Source organism: Cydia strobilella, chromosome 5 (assembly GCF_947568885.1).
Source record: "Cydia strobilella chromosome 5, ilCydStro3.1, whole genome shotgun sequence".
NCBI classification, from domain to species: domain Eukaryota; kingdom Metazoa; phylum Arthropoda; class Insecta; order Lepidoptera; family Tortricidae; genus Cydia; species Cydia strobilella.
The window spans coordinates 16,366,718-16,391,391 of NC_086045.1; the positions used below are offsets into that span (position 1 = coordinate 16,366,718).

The 24,674-nt window shown below is 38.5% G+C and overlaps 1 protein-coding gene across 1 annotated transcript; it reads right to left on the minus strand.

Annotated features, from left to right (window-relative positions):
• Positions 1-301: 301 nt before the first annotated feature.
• LOC134741467 (proton channel OtopLc-like) lies at positions 302-23,394 on the minus strand. Its single transcript, XM_063674250.1, has 10 exons — positions 23,132-23,394; positions 18,273-18,386; positions 16,865-16,982; positions 15,804-15,891; positions 12,072-12,280; positions 6,711-7,139; positions 5,709-5,927; positions 4,959-5,182; positions 1,200-1,395; positions 302-512 (listed from the first exon to the last, which is right to left on the minus strand). The coding sequence occupies exons 1-10, from the start codon at positions 23,221-23,223 to the stop codon at positions 324-326; spliced, it is 1,878 nt and encodes a 625-aa protein (XP_063530320.1). The 5' UTR covers positions 23,224-23,394; the 3' UTR covers positions 302-323.
• Positions 23,395-24,674: the final 1,280 nt, after the last annotated feature.

Sequence of the window (24,674 nt, forward strand, 5' to 3'; positions counted from 1 at the left end):
TAAACTTCATTGATAGTACAGAATATTCCCTAAAAATTAACATCAAAATCATAGCGCTAGCTGAAGTAACTAAGTGACACGAGTCCGGATGACTCACGCTAGACCGGACAGGGGCTTCCGGCGCTTTGTTTTCTATGGAAAGCAGCACGTGATCAGTGATCACTGATCAGCCATCATAGAAAATGACATGTCGGACGCCTCGGCCCAGGCCCGGCCCGGTTTAACGTGAGTCATCCTTAACTCGTCTTTGAAAACCAAATACGAATTATACGGATTAAGTAACTATTGAAAAATAAAGCTATCAATTCGTGTAATGGTTTATTTTAGGCTATGTGATATGTTTTTAATTCTTGATCTTGATCAAAATCGGTGTCGTGCAGTTCTTTTTGCCTCTTATAAGAGTTTTTCCATATTTCGTAAAAGCAGACAGTGGCTTGGAACCTGTAGCACACGAGCAGCGGCACCGACACGTGGGTGATCAAGGTCCAGGCCCACACTCCGTAAAACTCCATCTGCAAAAAAGTCATGTCGTCTATACAATGTACCTATACTTTAATAATTCATTCATACTACACTCGGTCATTATTTATTATTTTCCAGGAGGCACATTTTTTATATACATATTTGTAAGACCTGATTTGTTAGTGGTTACTGGTTACCAATTTTATTTTAATCTCAGTGAGTTTCGCTCGAAAACTTGTGTTTTCACATTAATCGCATTATTCACATTGTAATCTTAAATTGCAACTCTAAATAATTATGCCTTATTATTCATATCTTGAATTTGGAAAATATATACTTAGATAAAATTCTCAACATTCTATAATACCTTCGTTGTCGTCGTACGTCGTTCGTCGTACTGTCTGGTAAATTGCAAGTGAAAACAGACGTTGAATACTGTAACTACACGCGATCAAGCGTCCTGCATCAGTCGCCACCACGCGTCCAAAACCAGTAGCGCACCACCGTAATCAGTACCTATACTCTATAGCTCTGGATCATCGCAGCGCAGTATTGAATACTTAGATGCAAACTGCAGTACGAGTAAGTAGGTGGTAGGTGGAACTGGGCTCGGGCGTCCTTGAACTCCTTGATCCGTTTGACGCCACGATTAAGCTGCAACCGGTCATCCAGCACCAACATCGTCTGAGTCAAGCTCTGGGTCAACGCGTATGTTGACAGTATTAAATGGAACCTACTTGCAGTGGATGGAACTCTGCTCTGGCGTTCTTCACCCTGTTGAGCAGCCAGAGCGCAAAGTTGCCAACGAGCAGGAAGGTGACGAGCTGCCGGCCGGCGCGCGGGCCACCGTCCGCGCAGCGCCGCGACCACGCGTCCAGCACCAGCAGCGTCTGGCATGAGCTCTGGATCACCGCGCATAGAGGCGACAAGATCCTGAAGGGAGAATTATTCCTTAAACTTGGTTTTAATGAGTTCCCCAAAAAAATATAGTAAGATTGGAACGATTAGAACTTTTGTTACGTATTTTTTACGTAACGGGGAGAGGGGACTAAACTATTTCCTTAGTATATTAGCATATGAAGCAATATTTCGGCTTGTTGTTAATCTACCTATACTTATGTCTATTTGTATTTTCTTACATGTGTATGTTTATTTACTGTCATTCATCGTTATTATCATTATTTATGAAATTCCAACCATGGTATTACAGATGTTGGGCATAATTGTTTCCATCATATTTTCTCGGAAACGTTCGTATTTGTCATGCTACAAGTCAACCTCAGTACTTTTTTTAGGGTTCCGTACCCAAAGGGTAAAAACGGGACCCTATTACTAAGACTCCACTATCCGTCTGTCTGTCCGTCTGACACCAGGCTGTATCTCATGGGTACACTACATAATTCCGAAAAACGTTATGCCGAATTTCAGAATACCGAATTTTATTATTCCGATTTTTAAATGCTCGACCTATCAAAATTCCTACTGTCGTAATTACGAATGATGAATATCACGAAGATTTATATTTCCGAAAAGCCGAAAAACCGAATTTTGTAAATTCCGAACCACATAATTCCGATTATAACAATTCCGATGGTGACAAACACCTAATTTAACAATTACGATTTTAGAAAACACGAATTCCGAATTGCCAGTATTCCGAAATTTTAAATTCCGAACCACATAATTCCGATTATAACAATTCCGACAGTGAAAAACGCCGAATTTAACATTTACGATTTTTGAAATCACGAATTCCGAATTGCCATTATTCCGATTTTTTTTATTCCGAATTGACGTTATTCCTATTTTAAATATCCCAATTATTAAATTTCCGAATAACGATATTCCGAATTTATTGTTAAATACATGAAGGTACCTACGTCATTAAACAATTAGCGCTTTAAACATTAGTAATAAGGTAGCCTTCAAATTTATATCATTTTGTCACACCCATTTTCTGTAAGCAGGTCCCTTCTGTGGGGGGTTGCAGTTTTAACCTAACCTAAACCTACTTCCCTAAAAACAATTCTTTTCAGTGGAGGTCGCCGTTCTAACCTAACCTAACCCACTTTTCTAATCTAATCAGTTTTAATCTACCGTACTTTTCTAGCAACAAATTCGCTATATTGAGGGTCGTAGTTCTAATCTAACCTAACCCACTTTTCTGGCATCAGTTCGTTTTCTTGGGGGTCGCACTTCTAACCTAATCTAACCCACTTCTGGCAACAGTACGTTTACTTGGAGGTCGCAGTTCCAACCTAACGTTACCCACTTTTCTGGCAACAGTTCGTTATCTTGAGGGTCGCAGTTCTGCCCAAGTTATTTATGCCGAATTTTTATGCCAAAAATATTTTATGCCGAATTTTAGAATTCCGAATTTAACGTAATGCGGCACGACAGGCACCCGTAATAATTACTAAAACGTGAGTCTTCATTTGAATATCACGAATTTCATTTTTCCGACCTTACAAAAGACCGAACTTCTGGATACCGAATTACTAAAACGAAACGTGTCTTCATTTGAATATCACGAATTTCATTTTTCCGACCTTACAAAAGACCGAATTTCTGAATTCCGAATTATTTTATTTCCGATCGGACAATGGTTTTACGGAATTTAAGAATTCGGAAATCGGAACTTTAAGTCGGTCAAATGACAATCGGATTTTAAATTTTCGGAAAAAGCACATTCGTGATTTTCTTCCATCGTGTTTTTTGTGAAAAATCGTAATTTGTATATTTCGGATTTATAAAAAATCGGGATTATGAAAATCGTGCTTATAAAATTCGGAAAAACATATTTCGGAATATTTGGGTGTTCCCATTCCAATTACAGAGGTAATAAGAAGTGCTAAAATAAAGGAACTTATTAGCAGTTTCAATTTTAGAGGTCTTAGCTGCGATGTGTTCAATTACAGAGGTAACATTAAGAAAAAGCACTAAAATTTAAATTGCATTTAAAGATGTTCCATAATTTCAAATAGGCCTCAAGCGACCGGGACCGGACCTTTGGTTGCAATTATTGAGGTTTCCAATTTAAGCAGGTTTACTGTATTTATATTTTAAGGTATGTACAATACATAGTTTATGCAGTGTGGTGAGTAAACAGATTTTACACGTCGAGCTGCTTCAGGCTGAAATTGAATCCGAGCATCGCAATATGCAAATTAATTGATTTGTGCGATGTAAATGTAGTGGCGTGTCGTGTGTCTATTTTCATGAAGGACGAAGAACGCTCGTACCACAAAACAGATTATAACTTTTTTCGCACATACATATGAGGCTTGACTATTGATATTCCAGTCGCACGAATATGGAACTGTAAATATAGGTGTACTATTTTTTATATCTCGTCGTCTAATCGTTTATTAATTGATGGTTAAGTTAATCCAATATACTACCGATTTATAGGTTTCTGTAGTCATCGAGGACTTATAGTTTCGCCATGTCCGTCTGTCCGGGACCGGATTTAGAGACCTACCTCTGCAACTTAGAATTTAGGAGGGCATTCTCCATCTCAAAACCATTGCTAGGTTGCCTGGGCCTCTGGGCCGGGTCTTGTGGGCCTAGGCGAAAAATCCAGCCTTCGTACTTGAATGCTGAAGCCTGAAATTTAGGGAGATACATCAATCTCGCCAGTGTTAAAATAATAACTAGTTTTCTTTAACAAGCTAAAAGTGCAGAAACGTCTGCGAACGATTGCTATTAAGCTTAGAATAAATTTAAAGGGAGACTTGAAGAGGCTGTGAGTTCAAGTCTCATCCAAGGCAGTAATTTTTTCCACTTTTAAAATTAATTGAGGTCTAGTTGGGTACGTAAAACATAATTTATTTTGCTTGGGGTAAGAGCCGTAAGAGAAACAGTATGAAGATTCCATACAAGTGTGTCCCTTGCCCCGGTGTTTCTCTTACCCCACCTGACCTTACTAGATTTTATGTTATTTTTAGGGAATAATATACCTACCTCCCGTAGAAATATTACTTACGCGAGAAGTGAGGATGTTTTTTTTATTGAACCCTAAAGCGTGGACGGCATCGGATATCTAGGGTCTGAAAAGCCCAAAGAGATAGAGGTCTATAAAAAACAGTTTTTAATAAAGTGCATGTTTTCGGAAACAGCTCCGAAAGTTCAAAAATGTGTTCCCTCTCTTTTTTTAATTATTTTCTAATATTCATCTTTTTTTAATATTCACGGTTTTGTTTGAAATATTTTTTGGATCCATGATTCAATATTTTTGGTTTAAAAAAATATTTGCTCAATTAATAGTTGTTGGAGACCCCTATTCGTTTTAAAAGACCTATCCAACGACATCCCACACTGTGTTGAAGCGAAAAAAATGTCATCTCCACTTTACATGTAGGGCAGGTACTTACCCTAAAAAATATTTCTACTTTTTATTTTACCACTCGGCATGATTGATTTATCAGCCAAATTGCAGCTTTCTTGCACTAGCTCTACCTAACCTCAGCGTCCCTTTTATTTGGAATAAATTGTACCTTGTAGCCCTCCGGCCTTCCGGGTACCGCTGTATAAGGAAGCCGGCCCCGATGATCTGGAACAGGTAGTAAAGGTACACGCCGCACTGCGTGACGAGCAGCAGCGCGTGCTCGAGCGGCATGGCGGCGGCGACGCGGCGCAGCGGCAGCGTGCGCATGCGCCGAATGCACGCCGCCGACCCCGCACCCATCAGGAGAAACAAGATCGTCTCCCACACGTTGATCTACAAATTATGTTATTAGTTACAACAAAAAATTAAAATAAATTTTATTATCACGTACAAAACCTCACTTACTCATACTTAGATAAAGCCTGACCCGTAGCAGGACGGTTCGAATTCTGGTGATATTTAAGGGAGTTTATTTGTGTGTTTATCGTTTTCACAGATATACCATATACCTAAGTTATATCTAAGTATCGCCGTCTAGTAGTTATATATGTATACCCACCCACAACACAAACACAAGCCTTAAGGATGACTCACGATAGACCGGGCCGGGGCCGGGCCGCGGACCGGCGCTTCGTTTTCTATAGAAAGCACCACGTGATCACCGATCAGCCGTCATAGAAAATTACATGTCGGACGCCTTGGCCAGGGCCCGTCCCGGTCTAGCGTCAGTCGTCCTTTATTGTGTATAGGTACTGTGGGACTAGACTAGAACGATTTGTGAACGACGGTCCCATAATATATGTATTAATTGTTCGTATTAAATGGATCATTACCACACGAGTAAAAACCTAGTACGTACCTGTAGTAAAGCGACTTCCACGTGTTTCTTATTCTGGAAGAGGCCGTTGAACAGCATGAGGCTGACGATGGTCCCGGCCAGCACGGCCACGCCCATGAACAGCCCCCTGTGCGTGCTACCGCAGTCCACCGAGAAGTGGTTGCTAGACTTCATGCGCAAGAGCGTTTGTTTAGGATCCCTACTTGGGGAATGGTTTACTGACCGCGTTGGCATTGATTTCTGAAAAAAAAAAACCGCTTATATTATATACGTGCCTATATTATGTATGGTCGTCTACGTCACGACAAAGCACGACATGTTAAATATTGTATGCAGTCGTCTTTATATCGTAAAATGGGATGAGTAGGAGCAAAACTGACATTCAAACCTCGATAACATTTTATTTTTACATATGCAAACTGAAAGGTATATATAATAAGTGTTTCGGACGTTTGTATTTTAGTTTTTATTTTATTTTGGGTAGTTCCATTCCATAGCTTTGACGATAAACAGGAAAACCCACCTCACACCGTAGTCCCTCGTAATTGGGGTGAGATGGTTTTTTTTTTTTTTTTTTTTTTTTTTTTTTAATTTATTTTCATACAAAGGTGATTTTGGAAGATTGTTGGATCGATTTTTTTTATTATGAGTATTACTATAGCTCCACTTTAAATTGGAATACATTATTTTTGTAGCAGTAGCCTTAAAAACCCATCTCACCCCTCTTTCAATCCTTCTCTCCCCAATCATAACCCAACTCTCCCCGCGAAGAACACCCCATTTTACGGTACTATCCTGGTTGATATGGTCGACGATTTACCGTTACCGTCCATATCAAAAGGTTTACAATTTCTGCGACTAAATCTAACAATTTTACATTTTTGCGACTAAAATCGATGAGGGGCTCTTTATAAAAGCGTAAAGCTCCCATTTACCTCCTACCTACCTTATAGACCATATGGTTGGGTAAAAATACTAAGTACCTACTCGGCATTGAATATACCTAGCAATTATGGTACATACCGATCCCGGCACTGTGCAGATGTCATTCCAAATGACAACAATGATTATAGAGCAGAGCAGGCTGTATTCTACACCGCATGGCCTCAAATAGGGGTTCACGTTTCTAATTAATGGTGTAATCATATCGGAGACGTTACACTGCCACGTCTCATTTTTGATCGTAATGTTGTCGTACAATTCTAATGAAGTTCCATTATTTTTGTAATGTTGCTTTATGAAGGTAACGTTGTCTCGTCGGTCGACTATGACCAGTTTCGAGGGTCCGCTTATATTGGCGTATCGGAGGAGCGGCGGCCGGTCGTATGCGACAGCAATTATGTCGTCCCTCGTCTCCTGGATGACGACGTTCAGCCATTCACACACGTTCGTAGCGATTAAGTGCATTAAGCCGAACCTGTCCAACACTACGCCTCGCATCGGGTCCAATATCTGCAATAAAAAGTTAAACGGCACTTATTGTTGGGCTTTAGAAAGTAGCGAAGTAATTTTAGTATTGTCTCCGCTACAATACCTACATGTATGGATACTAAGGCGTAAGTATTTAAAATCGTAAAATATGTAAGGTATATGTAGTCACATAAGTAGATAATTAACTTACTTGTAATATAAAGTATTCAATTATGGAGAAGCTCAGACTAAGTAGGTAAAATGGTGAATTTCGACAAATCCATATATACATATATATTATTGATAGGTTACGCCGCCGCCGCCTAACGCTATTGACCGTGTGCATGTAAGTATTTAGGTAAATAATTATTTTTTAACACAGTTGCTAAAAAAGTGCTACATTTCGTGGCTGTTTAGCGTGCGGAAAGTTGGTTTTAGCGAACTAGTGCTTTTTACTTTTCCAATTTTTTTAAATGTTTACTTGTTCCAATTCATGACTACTTATTGATGAGTGTTAATATTAGTTTCCTTTAAACGTCGTAATCAACATAAAAACCTACTGTTAATGTAAGAATACGAAAAATATGCATATTTCATATTTTATTACTTACCTCTTCATCATTATAAGTATTTTAACACGTTTATTTTTTAATGTTGAAAAACCGTTCTGAATAAGTTGTCTGAATGGAACGGAACGCCTGTCAAAGGAGAGGCGTATTTTCTTACTGCAAGAATGTTTTAAGTTTCCAAAGGCAACATTCGATATTGTTTTTATAAATATACGATACATAAATAATCGTAAATAATTATATTTAGGTAATAATAGTACAATGTATGTAGTATTTATATGTTATATATATATATATATATGTATATATATATTTATTTAATATTTATTTAGTACTATATATTTATGTATGCTAGTACATATTTATTTTATTGCATAATGCTATTGATGTATTTTAGTTATTCGTAGACGATATTGTAGTTTTCCTTTTTAAATATTATTGTACGTTCTGTAAGTTTGTCTATCTATCTAATTCGAATTTTCCACTCACTTACTCTAAGGTTAGCTGGAAGAAATCCCTTATAGGGATAAGCTCGCCTTTGTACCTAAATTTAAATGAATTTCATGTTAACAATTTTTGTTTTGTACAATAAAGTGATTTACTACTACTACTACTACAATGTTTTAATGTTTACAATTGTTTCTGTCTTATAGAACATGCATTTGAAAAAAAAAACTTTCATTGAAGTGGGTTCAATAAAAATCTATTCTAGTCGAATAAAAGCTAGAAAAAAACCTCTTCATAATGTCAATAATGTCACAGAATTAATAACATAAAAGTTTCGAATTCCATTCCTTACTTGTTGCTTTTCTTATTTTTTCGCAACTGTATTAAAAAACGTCGTTCGATACACGTGCGGAAATGTCATTCTTCACTCGTCCCGAGTCTTGCCACTCGCCTACGGCTCGTGGCAAGATATCTCGGTGCTCGTGAAGTAATGACATACTTTCCGCACTAGCATCGAAATGTACTATTATCACACAGGTTAATAGAAAAGGATTACCTGTCCTTTTATGTGGATAAGGATTAAACTTAATAAACCTTAACTTTGGGTATGTCCACAGGAGAGACGTGAACATAAATGCTTGAAATACTGTATGATCCAGCGACGTCCCCCATTCCCCATTAGAAAATAAAAGATACGCAATCCATACTATTCATACTATCCATACTAATATTATTAATGCGAAAGTCTGTCTGTCAGTCTGTCTGTCTGTCTGTGTGTTACCTCTTCACGCTTAAACCGCTGAACCGATTTAGTTGAAATTTGGTATACAGATAGGTTGAGTCCCGGGGAAGGACATAGGATACTTTTTATCCCAGAACTCACCCCTCAAGGGGGTGAAAGGGGGGTGGAAATTTGTATGGGGAATCAATAACCGCTGAACCGATTTAGATGAAACTTGGTATGGGGATAGTTTGAGCTGTGGGAAAGGATATAGAATAACTTTTATCCCCGAAATCATCCCTTAAGGGTATAAAAAACGGGGTGGAAATGTATAGTGTGGAACAATTTGGGGGTGAAAAAAGGATGGTTTAAAAAGGAGATCTGTTTAAGAATTAAGGTACCCAAATTACTAATTCCACGCAGACGAAGTCGCGGGCAAAAGCTAGTCCATACTGATATTATAAATGCGAAAGTCTGTCTGTCTGTCTGTCTGTGTGTTACCTCTTCACGCTTAAACCGCTAAACCGATTTAGTTGAAATTTGGTATACAGATAGTTTAACTCCCGGGGAAGGACATAGGATACTTTTTATCCCAGAACTCACTCCTCAAGGGGGTGAAAAGGGGGGTGGAAATTTGTATGGGGAATCAATAACCGCTGAACCGATTTAGGTGAAACTTGGTATGGGGATAGTTTGAGCTGTGGGAAAGGATATAGAATAACTTTTATCCCCGAAAAAATCTCTTAAGGGTGTAAAAAATGGGGTGGAAATGTATAGTGTGGAACAATTTGGGGGTGAAAAAAGGATGGATTAAAAAGCAGATTTGTTGAAGAATTAAGGTACCCAAATTACTAATTCCACGCAGACGTAGTCGCGGGCAAAAGCTAGTAAGTAAGTAAAATTGTAATAATGTCGAAACTGCGAGCACTTTTCAGTAACATTCTGTTTGACATTTGTAGGTATTTAGCGTTAGCGCACACAGTATGCCTAAAACGTGGTTGCCCTATTAGAGCATTATTTGTAAGAATTGTACATAACAAATAGGGTAAACAGGTTTTGGAGTTGATCGACGTTAATAAATAAAGAAAATGTATGAATGTAGTAAATATGTAGAAAAATAACAGGCAACTGGATCCCCCAAATCAAACCCGGGGTCGCAGCAAACCTCGACGGCGTTGGCGAGATACTGCTGGTGGGAGACGGCTCAAGATCGGAATATGTGGAAAGGGAGGAGGGAGGCTTTTGCCCAGCAGTGGGACTGGGACACTAGGTTCGTAAAAAAATGTACCTATTTTAACTCTTTTTTATTAATTTGTCTAGTGGACATGTGCACCCCTGCCACCCCTGAGGTGCTTACCTAGCAGCTGTGAGTTATACCTTATTTACGTTTTAACAACAACGGGACTTAATCGCGTACAAATAAGTTTTAAATTTACCTCCGACGTTTCGAGGACGGCGTTGTCCGTGGTCGCTTTAGCCAGTCTTCTCCGAGACCACGGGGACAACGCCGTCAAATTTAAAACTTAATTATACGCGATTAAGTCCCGTCGTTGTGAATAATAATGAGTCTAAAAATCGTGAAAGTATAAATCATTGTGTTAGCAACAAGTCAATTATTATTATAAAAACAAAATCCCGACTGTTTAAAAATAATGAATCAGACTTTTCATTTTTAATTGTGGATATGATACTTATTACATAATTTTTTGGATGGTTCTTTCACTAGCTTTCATTTGATACCCATATTGCTAGGGTATAGACCCCCCCCGTTTTTTATTGGCGGGCGCCATTTTTAAAAATTTATATAGGCTATGTCACTACCACAATTCTGACGAATTCAACGACACATATGTTAAAAACCGTCCAGCCGTTTGGGTTGTAGGTTGTAGGGCGTGCCAAAGCAATGAGCAATGGACTTACAAACATACCTACATATCATTGTGTATGTGTATGATGTGTGCACCCATATTTTTACACCTGACTGTAGGTACCATATAGACTTCGTCATTTCTGGACTGATTTTGAAAATTCTTTTTTTGATCGTAAATTAGGAAACTCCTCAAATGTTAAAGGCATACATATAGTGATTTTAGTATTTTCATGAACAAATCAAGCACTTACATTTAAAAAAGTGACATTTGATGAAGTGGAACTGCTGATGATGATCAGAACGGAACTCTTCAATGACGCATAGTTCACGTTTGGTGATTTGTCCTCTTCGTTATGTTTGTTAAGCAAGTTAGGTTTTCAAGAAACATTTTTGTCAAGCTCGAGTTCTGATGATGGGATCCATGAGGAATCGAGGGAACTCCTCAAATGTGAAAGGCATACATATAGTGATTTTTGTAAGTATTTTTATCAACAAATCCAGCATTTCCATTTTAAAAAGTGACATTTGATGAAGTGGAACTGTCGATGATGATCAGAATGGAACTCTTTAATGACGCATAGTTTATGTTTGGCGATTTGTCCTCTTCTTTATGTTTGTTAAGCAACTTAAGTTTTTACGACATATTTTTGTCAAGCTCGAGTTCTGATGATAAGACCCACGAGGAACCGAGGGAACTCCTCAAATGTGAAAGGCATACATATAGTGATTTTTGTATTTTCATTAACAAATCCAGCATTTACATTTAAAAAAGTGACATTTGATGAAGTGGAACTGCTGATGATGATCAAAATGGAACTCTTCAATGACACATAGTTCACGTTTGGCGATTTGTTCTCTACCTTATGGACCCAGACCCAAACTTGGACCTGGACTCGGACCCGGACCCGGGTCTGGACATGGACCCCAACACGGACCCGGAGCCGGATCGAACTCTGACCCAAAAATGGACTCGGAAATGCTACTAGAAAAGTGGCTTAGGTGGGTAGGTTTTGAACTGCGATTCTCAGAGAACAGAACTGCTATCAGAAAAGTAGGTTAGGTTAGGTTAGAGCTGTGACCCTTACAGAAACGAAATGCTATCAGAAAAGTAGGTTAGGTTAGGTTAGAACTGCGACCCTTACAAAAACGAAATGCTACTAGAAAAGTGGGTGGTTTTACCTCCTTTTCTACATAATTAGGCAAAAGATGCTGTCTTTTTCATTTCATTGTCTGGAATCTAAGTGTACAATCAACAATAAGTGAAATTTCAGCGGCATCCCCCATTGAAGTCGGTTTTTTTTTCTTAAAAATTATTTGTCAAGTCAAATTGGTAACGTAAGTAAGTAGGTAAGTCAACGCGAGCTTACATCGGTGTACGAAAATATGAAGACAGTCTGAGCGACCATGAAGAGTATCCGGAGCGCCGGCTTGACGGCGACGATGACCAGGCGGCAGTCCCCGCCCAGGTCGAAGTAGCCACCGACCTGCAGGCACGAGTAGATGATGGAACCGACAGAGAACCCCGCCACGCCCATGTGCAAGTAGAAGCTCCCGTAGCGGGAGCGGGCTGCGTTCTCTGTTGAAAAATGATTATTTATATACACAGTTTTTGTATCTGCCTTACACCTCGACCTTGACATATATATCTGACTGCAACTACTTTAATATTACGGCTCGAACGGTCGTATCGACCTACGAGGATCTACGTCACAGATACCACACCGCTGTGGAACGGATGCCTGGAGGGGATTAGGGAGTGAATCTTCTGTACCTAGTACTATTATATATACCCACAGAGTAGGGGTAAAAATTACGTTACCTAGATAGTAGAGCGCCTGGGGGCCGATTTTTGAATTTCGAGCGCTCGATTTCGTGATTTTCCCTTCAATATATCTCCACTATTTACTAGGCATTTCAATTCTACTAATAGAATTGGAAACGAGTGGTCAATAGGTACTAGATTCCCAATATCTATTGGTCGTATTTCAAAATTATCAATTCGCCGTTTCCACAGATTTTCGAGTTACGAAATCGAGGGCTCGAAATTCAAAACCCAAATCCAGTCGGACTCGCCCACCGAGAGTTCCGTACTTTTTAGTATTTGTTGTTATAGCGGCAACAGAAATACATCATCTGTGAAAATTTCAAGTTTTTGTAATTGGGTTCCGTTTTTACCCTTTGGGTACGGAACCCTAAAAATCGGCCCCCCGATCTTCATGAAAAACTGATCGTTACCACAGAGTTAGTTAGAGGAAGGGACGCCAACACAAAACTGATTTCAGGACTCGAAGGCTGAACGGTGAATAACTCAAACCCGATAATTAAGCAAAACCGGCTATCTGTCAAGTGTCAACTACTGTGCTCAGTAATTCTAAATTATACCTAGACACTAATAGCGCGCAACGCGCGTAACACTAACAGCCACGTGATACAGAGCTTAAAAATATATACTTATGCAGAAAAATAAGGATTTCGGAGAATAAACGTTCAGCTTCAGCTAATCGAAATACTCTGTGAACCAAACTGTGAACTCACGATTCGTCGAAACTTGATTCATAGTAATTATAGTTATTTGTTATACAAGGGTGCAAAGTTGTATTTTACCCGCGAGTGTGGAATTGAAACTCGAGCAAGCGAAAGGATTCTAAAATAGAATCCTGAGCGTAGCGAGTATTGCAACACACGAGAAGTAAAATACATTTTCCCCTCACTAGCTCGGAAAGTTGTCTTTTAACCTTCAAAACAAGCGGGGAAAAACGCGTTTTATCCACTAGTGGGGAAAGTAATTTGACCTTGGATGGAGCGTGTTTAAGTAGCTTGACAGATAACAAAACGTAAAAGGCTCATGATAATGGATCGTTCGATATTAATTATCATTAAAGGTTTGAGAATCTAATAAAAAATATCAAATTTAGCTTTATTTAATGATTTTAAGTCATAAACCTTAAAATTCCATAAGAAACGTTTGTTTTTTTATAATGATGTTAAATATATTTCTGAACGCACAAGTTAAGTCGATGCAATTTCAAAACGCATCCTTGACATTTCATACGTCAGAAATGTCACCATTGTCAACAAAGTTTTTACTAAAAACTTTTCTCACCGACTCGCGTAAAAATACACAACTTCCAGTTTTCTGTTATAATATCGTAAAAAAATGAGTGATTCCAGTGATAAAGATGATCTAACGCCTGTGCATGTTGCACTTTCCTCGCTATAGTGAGGTGAAAAGTTTTGTGTTACACACGGGTGCAAATGTATTTTACTTCTCGTGTGTTGAAGCACTCGCTACGCTCAGGATTCTATTTTAGAACCACTCGCTTCGCTCGTGGTTCAACTATAGAATCCTTTCGCTTGCTCGTGTTTCAATTCCACACTCGCGGGTAAAATACAACTTTGCACCCTTGTATAACAAATAACTATTGCACCCGTGTGTAACACAAAACTTTTCCTCTCACTATAGCGAGGAAAGTGCAACATCCACAGGCGTTAGATTATCTTCATCACTGGAATCACTCATTTTTTTACGATAATACGATATTGTAACAGAAAACTGGAAGTTGTGTATTTTTACGTGTCGGAGTCGGTGAGAAAATTTTTGTTGACAATGTTGACATTTCTGACGATGCGTTTTGAAATTGCATCGACTCAACTTGTGCGTTCAGAATTAAGGTCAAATTACTTTCCCCACTAGTGGATAAAATGCGTTTTTCCCCGATTGTTTTAAAGGATAAAAGACGGCTTTCCGAGCTAGTGAGCGGAAAAGTAATTTTCTACGCGATAGAATAAAAGAAAATTTATAAATTCCATATGGCGGCCGTTTTTTTTAAATTTTTAGGGTTCTTTTCTCCATGTCAGTCTGTCTTGCTGTCTGTCCGCCCGCGGCTTTGCTCCGTGATCGTTAGTACTATAGAAAGCCAAGTTTTAACTAGGATGATTCAGTCAAAACTAGTTTTCGCAAAATGTTTTGGTGAAAAATAGTTTTCATTCATTATTCAAAATTAACTAGTTTTCCGTTTCGCTTTGGTGAAAACGTGATTTCACTAGCTAAAACTAGATTTCCGAAACGCCTTGGTGAAAACTTCGTTTAACTAGAATTTTTCAGTTAAAACTAGTTTAGAGTAGGTATTTCACTAGTTATTAAAACTAGTTTCCACCGTATTCTACCTGGGTAAATAACAGATAACGAGCGAGCGAAGAAGCGTGGCGTGGCAGCGGCCAACGAGCGCCACAACCGAATTTATATATTTTATAATGTTAACTTAGAAAAAAAAGCTGTGCTGAGCTTAGAAAATTGTTATGTTCACTAAGCGCCATCATCATCATTGCACCATCCCACTAACGCGGTGTTAACCGGTTATACCTGTAGTTACTATGGTTACCAGTATTTGAACTTATATTTGAAGCCTAATAATGGTAACTATGAATCTATTAACATACATTAGGTCTCTCGGCAGTATTTACAGTGGCATCCTAATTAACAAGTTCTATGCAACAATGATGCTAATACTTATGTACAACTATTATTTTACATGTCAGTGAGTAGGCTGTTCCATTTGCCGTGTCAGTTACCTAGTATAGTATTCGAATAAAATACGAAGTCGATACAGGTAGAAACTAGAAATAAACACTTCGAGTAGTTCGAGTGGTGTACGGGCCTGATTTAATGAAATTATGTTTTATCCCTTTCTTACAAATACATAAGTCAAAACAAAATGACAGATAAAGACAAACGATTCATCTCAGAATAATAACTAAAGCAATTCATAGCTAATTCAGGCCAGTAACGAGTTTATGAATAACGCCATATGTATGTTCCTACATTCAAATATAATAATAATAAAACAAAAGTGCCCACCAACAGCTATAGACTATAGGTATATTGGAACGGTGGATGGATAACACTGAATAAGTAGGTAAGTTACAAAACTGCAATGTTAAGGATGACTCACGTTAGTCCGGGCCGTGTCCGGGCCGGAGCTTCCGGCGCTTCGTTTTCTATGGAAAGCATCACGTGATCACCTGTCATGTCATTGCCAGTAGCGGAAGCTCCGGCCCGAACACGGCCCGGTCTAACGTGAGTCATCCTTTATGCTTACCATCGCTTTCCTTCTTTGCCATTTTTAGGTGGCAGAATGTGTATGCCAAAAACGACATGCTCACCACGTATAAATAAATAGTAAAAATCTGAAACCAAAGTTGCTATATGTAGGTACCTACCGTTGTTAACCCATGAACAAGACATGTACATTTTAGATTAACTTCAGATAGATGTGCCCTGAAGGCCTACCGCGAAAAACGAAAATCGAAATTTCGTTATCTGCCTCTCTATTGTTCTTGTTTATTCAAGCGACAGAGAGGCAGATACAGACATTTAAATTTTCGTTTTTCGCGGTAGGGCCTTAGTTTTCATACCAAGTACCTAAATATAGCCGGTCAAACAACTTTGTTAGTAAGAAATGGCGCGAAATTCAAATTTTCTATGGGATGATAACCCTACGCGCCTACTTTTTTTAATTTGCCGCTTTTAAGGGTTCCGTATCGCAAAAGGAAAAAACGGAACGGAAAAAACAGAACACTTTTAAAATTACTTTGTTGTCCGTCCGTCCGTCCGTCTGTCTGTCTATCTCTCTGTCAAGTCAAGTCTCTGTCTTGATTTGACATACAGACTCGAGACCCTTTATCTCGGGAACGCGTGGAGATATCGAGTTGAAATTAAGCCTATATGCTCAGGTCTATGGTCCCTTAAAGCTGTAAAAAAATCAAATTTCAAAGCTAACGTAAAAAGATACGGTCGTTTATGCCGCAAAAAACCTATGTTTTGACACTCTCTAGGGAATCAAAATTTATAGGGTACTTCCCGTTGACCTAGAACTATGAATTATAAACTGAAACAGATAACATACACTAAAGAAAAAGTGTCCTAGAACTGTGAAATTTGGTAAGTTATATCGTCATACACAGTACAAGTACAGGGAAACATTTCAAAACTAAAAAAAAGAAGTTAAATTTGTACGGAACCCTCGGTGGGCGAGCCCGACTCTCACTTGTTTCTACTGACGGAAATGGCTTGACAGACTATAGATTATAATAAGACACAATGGATATTTAATCTAAGCATTTTTTAATGGCTTAATGATCAAATTATCACGATACTTACGTCCGAGGTGAAATTAGTGTAAAGTTCATCCTGTATAGTACTTGTAATAGGCAGCGCCACTCCTAAAACTATTAATAGTTTTGCATAAAATGCTGACAACACCACCGTCATTGATTCGCTAAAACAAAATGATATATTGTTTCAATTAATGAAATTATCCGACACAAATGCTAATGAATATTAGTCAGGGAAGCTTACTCGAACAATTAAATACGCATTGATAGTGATACATTTAATACGCTGACTTACAAATTAGATTTGAAAATTATGCGGAATTAACTATGTAACCCGAATGGTGACCGATCTGATCTTTATCTGTGTGATTTGTTTGTTGTTCTCATAGACATAGTATAAGTATACAAGTACCTAGTTATAGACGTGCCACCGAGCGACCGGGGGTAAGAGAGAATATTCATATAAAATTTGGGCAGCATAGGATTTTTTCTCTTTCACCCTTATAAATTTCGGTATTTCGCCATCGCCTCCTGCCTATGATGCCACCCGGTCGGTATAAGGCCAAGGCATAAGGACAAAGCATGGCACTATTTTCTCTTTCCTCTTATAGGAATCTCAATAAGACTGTCTTTCTCTATCAAAGAGTGTCAGGCCCTTGGTTGTTCCATATTTGATTGTAAGATACGTCCAGGTCTGGAGCCTGAGAGTTGCGTTAAAGCGTTTATAGTTGTAGACTTACAGTAATGTCAATTTGTGGAGCAGAACCGACCTAAACAATTTCAGGCAATATACCTACCTACTCTTTATTTAGGGGAGACCGGGGCAAGATGGAGCTCGGGGCAGGATGGACAATCTGCTGTTGTGCGTGAGTTACGCACGATATTGAGCTACGGAAGCGCCATTAGTACCGCTTTAAGTCGTGTTTCACCGCGGCAAGCTAGGATATAACCAAACGGAGTACACAATGTATGGACTGATGTTTATCTGGCATGGCTATTTTTACATACGTATACATTTGACGTTCCCCTCCCCTGCAAAAATCGGCAGACTTTTGTGTACAGAAAATTACAGACGTGACGTCTCCGTTTGTTAATTTGTTATATCCTCCTAGGCGGTCAGTGGGAAAAACGAAATCCTTCTTATTTTGGTTGCTCCGCGTGAAAATCTCAATATTTCCAATAATATTACGATATTTTAAGTCAAATGTCGATACATGAAGTTAGTAAGCATGTTTTTACAATATTTTCAAACTAAAAACCGTTGAGAAAAATCAAATTTTTATATAAAGCACTGTTCATTACCTTTCCAGGGTTAGGTTAGGAATGCTTAGTAGGTATAACTATAAAAAAATGTTCGTTGCGGCAAAACGGAATGGTATGCCGCTTTACCCCGTTTAAAGATTTGTGCTAAACATTTTTTTTGTTAGGTTGTCGATTTTGTCTAATTTACTTACTCGCCATGCGAGAGCAGAGCCCGTTGTTGCTTCGAGGGTAGTGGGTCTACGCTGGAGCTGCGGCTGCAGGGCGGCACGACGCTCAGCCGCGGCAGCGAGTGTGGTGGGAGCTCTCTGAAAACACCATGTCATTGAAAATACATTTTTTCCTTTTTCCACGTTTCTTCGAACACACTACAACTGAGAACTATACTCAGATAAAAAAAAGTATATTTATTTCTAACCAATGCGCTGTCCTTCCCTCCAACTAGCGCTAAACGTATCGTGTACTTACTCATATTTTTTGTAAATGCCGGATGATTATGTTTATGAATCGGGTGTAAAGGTAGGTAATTGAAAATGGTGTAGAGCAAATATTTATAACTACCAAAATATATTTGTACTGGTGGTTGTTTTACGATACATATTTGTCTATTGCTCTTTACCTATATAGTGGACCGTGACCGCTGCAACATCTGGTCAATATTTAACCAGACTTGGAAATTGCACAATGTACCAACCATACCTATTCGGAATATTTCAAGTTTATTTATTCGCAGTGCATTTGAGTTAGGTTGCATTGCATCTACATTGCACCTTAAATAGTCACTAACTTGAACAGTAAGTACTGTGAATTCGTATACTTAATGCTAAGTTGCACGCTTGCTAGTGGAGCCCTACAATATGTTAAACAGATATCTTTTCAACTTCAGGGTCCTGCCTTTGTTTTTAACTGTTTAGGTTGTGCGTTGTCTGACAATATCGGAACCGCAACACAAAAAAATCCTCGTACCTACTGGTAACCAGCATCCTGTTATACACAGTATAGTACCTAGGTATGTACGAGTAGGTACTTAGGTATATGTGACGACAAAATCATGGTAAAATAAAATGTTAACCTAGATTATATTGAAATAAAACTATGAAAACGGATTATATCGCGTATATTGAATTTATAATACATCCCGACGTTTCGAACTCTTTACAGCGTTCGTGGTCAACGGGTGACTGAGGAAAAATTACAAAGTGCAAAAATACCCACATACTAAAATAATGAACAATCATAGACTACAAACTTTAAGGCTGGTTGTACATGAAAAATCGGTTCATAAGGCTAGTTATACACTATAATTATTTTTCAAGTAAAGATATATATATATACGCGATAAAAAACTATGCCGGCTCCAACCCTACACCACGGACCCGAGAAGATTTAATTCCCTCCTAAATTGTGGGAGGGTATCCCAATATGGGACCGGCAACAAACTCGGCGGGACACATCTTTTCAAAACATCAGAATGTCCAGCATCATCCAACACTAAGGTCTCACAGTCTATGTCTCGCTTGCTCCTTTATCAGATGGACTACAGGATCCCAAGCTGGTGGTAGAGAAAAGCCATCTTCCCTATTAAAGTTTGGATATTTCTTAATCTCAATGGCCTCGCGCAGCATTCTGGGTATGTAACGCTTCTCCTTGGCAAGAACCAGAGGCTTATCAAACTTGATTGAGTGATTGGCTTTATCCATGACATGCTCACAGACAGCAGACCTAGGTCGACGGTGCTTGACATCAGCTATGTGTTCCTTAACCCGAGTGGAAATGCTCCGTTTCGTCTGCCCGACATATGCAATCGCATCACCATCCCAGTCAACTTGTTACAGTAGGCAAATCTTTGTTTCAGAGGATATGTGATGACCAGCATCTGGCCGCGGAGCTCCAGCATGCCAGGCGCGCGCTCCAGGCAAACGAGCTCAGGATACCGCGGGTCAACCAGAGGTCCCACATTAAGATCCCCACAGTCGAGCGCAGGCCTGCCATTCTGACTTTTGTCAGGGGGGTCACGGACAGGATCAGCCACATCTTGAAGCGTGCTTCTATAAAAACATATTTCAAGCCAATGAAGAAGATGTCACAATTCCTGAGGCCTGTAAAATGCAATACCCCTCTACAGACTGCAGGAGTGTACAGGCTGGACTGTGAGTGTGGCCTATCATATGTCGGGCAGACGAAACGGAGCATTTCCACTCGGGTGAAGGAACACATAGCTGATGTCAAGCACCGTCGACCTAGGTCTGCTGTCTGTGAGCATGTCATGGATAAAGCCAATCACTCAATCAAGTTTGATAAGCCTCTGGTTCTTGCCAAGGAGAAGCGTTACATACCCAGAATGCTGCGCGAGGCCATTGAGATTAAGAAATATCCAAACTTTAATAGGGAAGATGGCTTTTCTCTACCACCAGCTTGGGATCCTGTAGTCCATCTGATAAAGGAGCAAGCGAGACATAAGACTGTGAGACCTTAGTGTTGGATGATGCTGGACATTCTGATGTTTTGAAAAGATGTGTCCCGCCGAGTTTGTTGCCGTTCCCATATTGGGATACCCTCCTACAATTTAGGAGGGAATTAAATCTTCTCGGGTCCGTGGTGTAGGGTTGGAGCTGGCATAGTTTTTTATCGCGTATATATATATATCTTTACTTGAAAAATAATTATAGTGTATAACTAGCCTTATGAACCGATTTTTCATGTACAACCAGCCTTAAAGTTTGTAGTCTATGATTGTTCATTATTTTAGTATGTGGGTATTTTTGCACTTTGTAATTTTTCCTCAGTCACCCGTTGACCACGAACGCTGTAAAGAGTTCGAAACGTCGGGATGTATTATAAATTCAATATACGCGATATAATCCGTTTTCATAGTTTTATTTCATGAGTAACTATCGCGGTAACCGAAGACAATATATGTACACTAGATTATATTAAAATGTTAATCTTTCGAATGAATGAATGCGTGTAGAATACAATAACTACATGCATATATAAGAAATTTCAGAATATTTTATATCATAACTTGTGATTCACAAGTCCCTAGGAGGAAGGATGGATATTAGGTGCTGAATTAATCTGACAGCATATATTTTTGTTACAAAAAGGTAATCCGCCACATGCTTCGTCAAAACACAAACATAATCCGCACAAGCATCGTCCTGACCAACCATAAACTAATGCCCATCCCCACCCTGCACCACAGACAGCAAATTGGTTTGATGTTTTCAGATAATTACCACTACTTTTTGTGTCACAAAGAACTTGGCCTACCATTATTGTTTCTGGTGGGGTATTACCACTTTTTGGATGACACCCAATATACCGTCGATAACTGCGATAATATCGCCAACAGTTAATTATCAATAACAAAGTACCTACGATGAAGTTGCTCGCGTCCGCAGGAATTGCCACCAACACCCTGCACGTGTCCCCTGGGTGGCGGTAAACGACCTTTGGTTGCTGATGTATTTGTCTTTTCTATAACGACCTCACAGCTCTACAAATCATTCGAAAAATACCTTCCACCCAACCGGCTGAAATCACGGCAACCGCCACATAAGACTGCCTCGATACTCTTAAACTACCTTTACCGTTACCTATATCATATAAACGATTGTATTTTTGCCATACGAATAAATAAATAAATACTGTTTAAATGCCGCCGGATCGCATATACCTATCGCTATTACCTATCTAATGGTTTTACTGCAAATGGATGGCTTACCTATTTAAACGCGGAAATTAAAAATATTTATAATATGGGTCGCTGTTGTTCTAAAAAGTGCGCAGAAAGTGATACGTTTCTGCTCTATTGCAGAAAAGTGGTGTACTCCTCAGCGTCCCCGTCTCACGAGCAACTGGGTGGAAGCAAAATGGAAAAATAGTCTTTATTTCCCCGCCTGGAACAATCGGTGCTTGTTCTAATTTTACTTATCCCGCATTGATCTGTTTTTATCAAAAATGATGTAAGTAAATTGTTAAAATAATTATTCTTGTTTTCTTTTGTTGAGTTGTATTTACTCGATTTCATAAGGCGGGAACCAAAAGGAATAAACCAAATATATATTTTTAAACCTTACACTTGCGTAAATGAGCAAAGGCAGAATCTAATACAGCCACAGTTAAACGTTTGTACGCTATTAAATGGGGTTTTAAAGTTATTTAGCACTATATTCATGAAAATAACATAAAATAAAATATAAAAATTGCTTATTTTATTCACTAAATTGTTATTTAATATTTAAATTCTTTAAAATACTTATATTATACTCGTAGTTGGTCAAACCAAATTGGCAGTAAATAAGAACAAAAAAAGTCCAAAAAAAATACTCATCCTTTTCTTTCGGGTGCTAGTACTAGTGTAAGATAAAGATAGTATGATTCTCTCTGTCTATGTTTGAAATAAGACAGTCCTTTGACAAACTATATGTTGGTTGAATGACTGGGATGCAATTGACTATTGGGAGTTTTAAAACGAAAAAATAAAAAAATAAAAAGTAAGAGGCAACCCCGCTGATTTATAACGAACAAATTTAATCATTTTAAAATTACTGCAGATTGTAAAAATATGCGTGTTTTCGTAAATATTGCAATCTAAATGTTTTTCGCTAGGGGTTTATTTTATCTTCACACATGTAATGTCTCCGATTGCAAGTCCTAAGGAAAAAAATCATGGCCGTAGGTCTGTTAAGTACTTTAATTACTGATTTTGTAAAATTGCCTTGTCTTGTTTGGTTACCTCGCATTCGATAAGAAAAGTAGTGTTTAACTCGGGTGAAAAACACCATTTCCGTCTCGGACTATTGGCGCACTCACTGCGTTCGAGCTCCAAACTACCTCGACAGAAACGAGTGTCTTTCAACCCTTGGTTAACAATCTACTATTGAAGACCAAGACATTCATAAATAGGTACAAGGTTTGCCCTCCCTAGTTCATTAAGAGATGTTCGAGGTCTGCAACACAAATTATGCCAGTCGATATAAAGTAACGGAGATGTTTAGTTTGCGCCGTTTATCGTGAAATAGTGGTTTAATGAGGCTCTGCGACTCACCTTTCATCCTCAGGCACGGCAAGGAGCGGCTCAGACCTCTCCCGCCACTCCTTAGCTGCATTTTGATTGGATTTCTCTTTATTTTTCGCCATGGACCGCCTGGCGCAGATTCAATTTTTATTGCATCCGGCTTTTCAGATCACGCATCGCCTCTCGATTGAACCAATTAACAGGAATCGATTTTAATTACTTAGGGCTTAAACAGTGGCGCGGCGTTGTTGGTTCTGCTAGCGCCTACAGCACACTGTTCGCATCACCTTGTGTTACTAATGTACTAGACAGTAAAATACCTACATGTATGTCAATAAGAAGTCACACTTTAACAAGCTGAAGCTAAATGTGTGAAATTCAGAGGGTCATTATCATTATAATTGAAATTGCTTCACAACTAAAAAGGGGTTTTTGTGTCGTCATTTAATATAAACTAATCAATTAAATTTGCATGATATTAGTTTGTTTAATTGGATGGTTTCCAGTGTACAATAAAATAAAGGCTTATTATTCGATACATTTTTGATCAAAACAACACTGATTAATTCATTTTAATCTATGATTTTAATACATACGTATGTCACTTGTATGTACATTCTTATTAAAAATAAAAAGGTTACGTCAAATAAGTTAAATAGTTTTATGTCCCAAAACCATTGGCGAGGGTACCTTTTCCTAAAAGTATAGGTACATTCATATCGGAAGTAATTTGCTTTTTTCTAGCATTAGGAATATTAAATTGGTCAGAAGAAAAAAAATACATCACCTTCTAGCCGAGCACAAGATGTTGTCCTTAACTGGTAGGAATTTACTTTATCTAGCATTAGGAGTACTAAATTGACCAAAAGCAAAAAAAAACATCACCTTATAGCCGAGCACTAGCTGCGGCTATAGGGCGTTCTCCTTGCTGGTAATTAGCGGGCCCGGTGTCACTTTCAGACACGCGCCCTCCTCCTGCCTGAGCTTCACTGCATCTTATATTTAATAACAAGAATAAATTAACCTGGTCGAATATAAAGCCTTTAAAAAAAAATATTTTCTACAGTACTTCCTACTTCCTACTTTTTGAAAGACGGTTAATAATGTAATGACGGTTAAATATATACAGTGTGTAAATCCAATACGGGTGAGAAATTAAACCAGATATATAATGTATCCGTGTAATCAATAATTAAAAAAGGTTTTTTTATAATAGCAATTAATTATGACCCCGTCATTAATTTATGAAAATTTATCGAGCAACTGCAAACATTACGAGACATAACATGATATGATATTACGAGATACGAGCTTTTTATAGAAACTGCCAACAAGCGTTGGCACTTGACAGTTATTATAAAAAGCTCGTATCGTGAAACTTGTCTGTTGCTTTACATTGCGGGCCGAATTAGTTTGTATGGTTAATATTTTCATTGTATTTCTAAGCAAATCTCAATATATTTCTTAGGTCCTATGCTAACCACCGTTTAAATATTCGGCCGTATTGAATTTACACATGTCAACCGAGCCCTAAATACTCATCCTGACATTAAAACATACACAGTCGCTATAA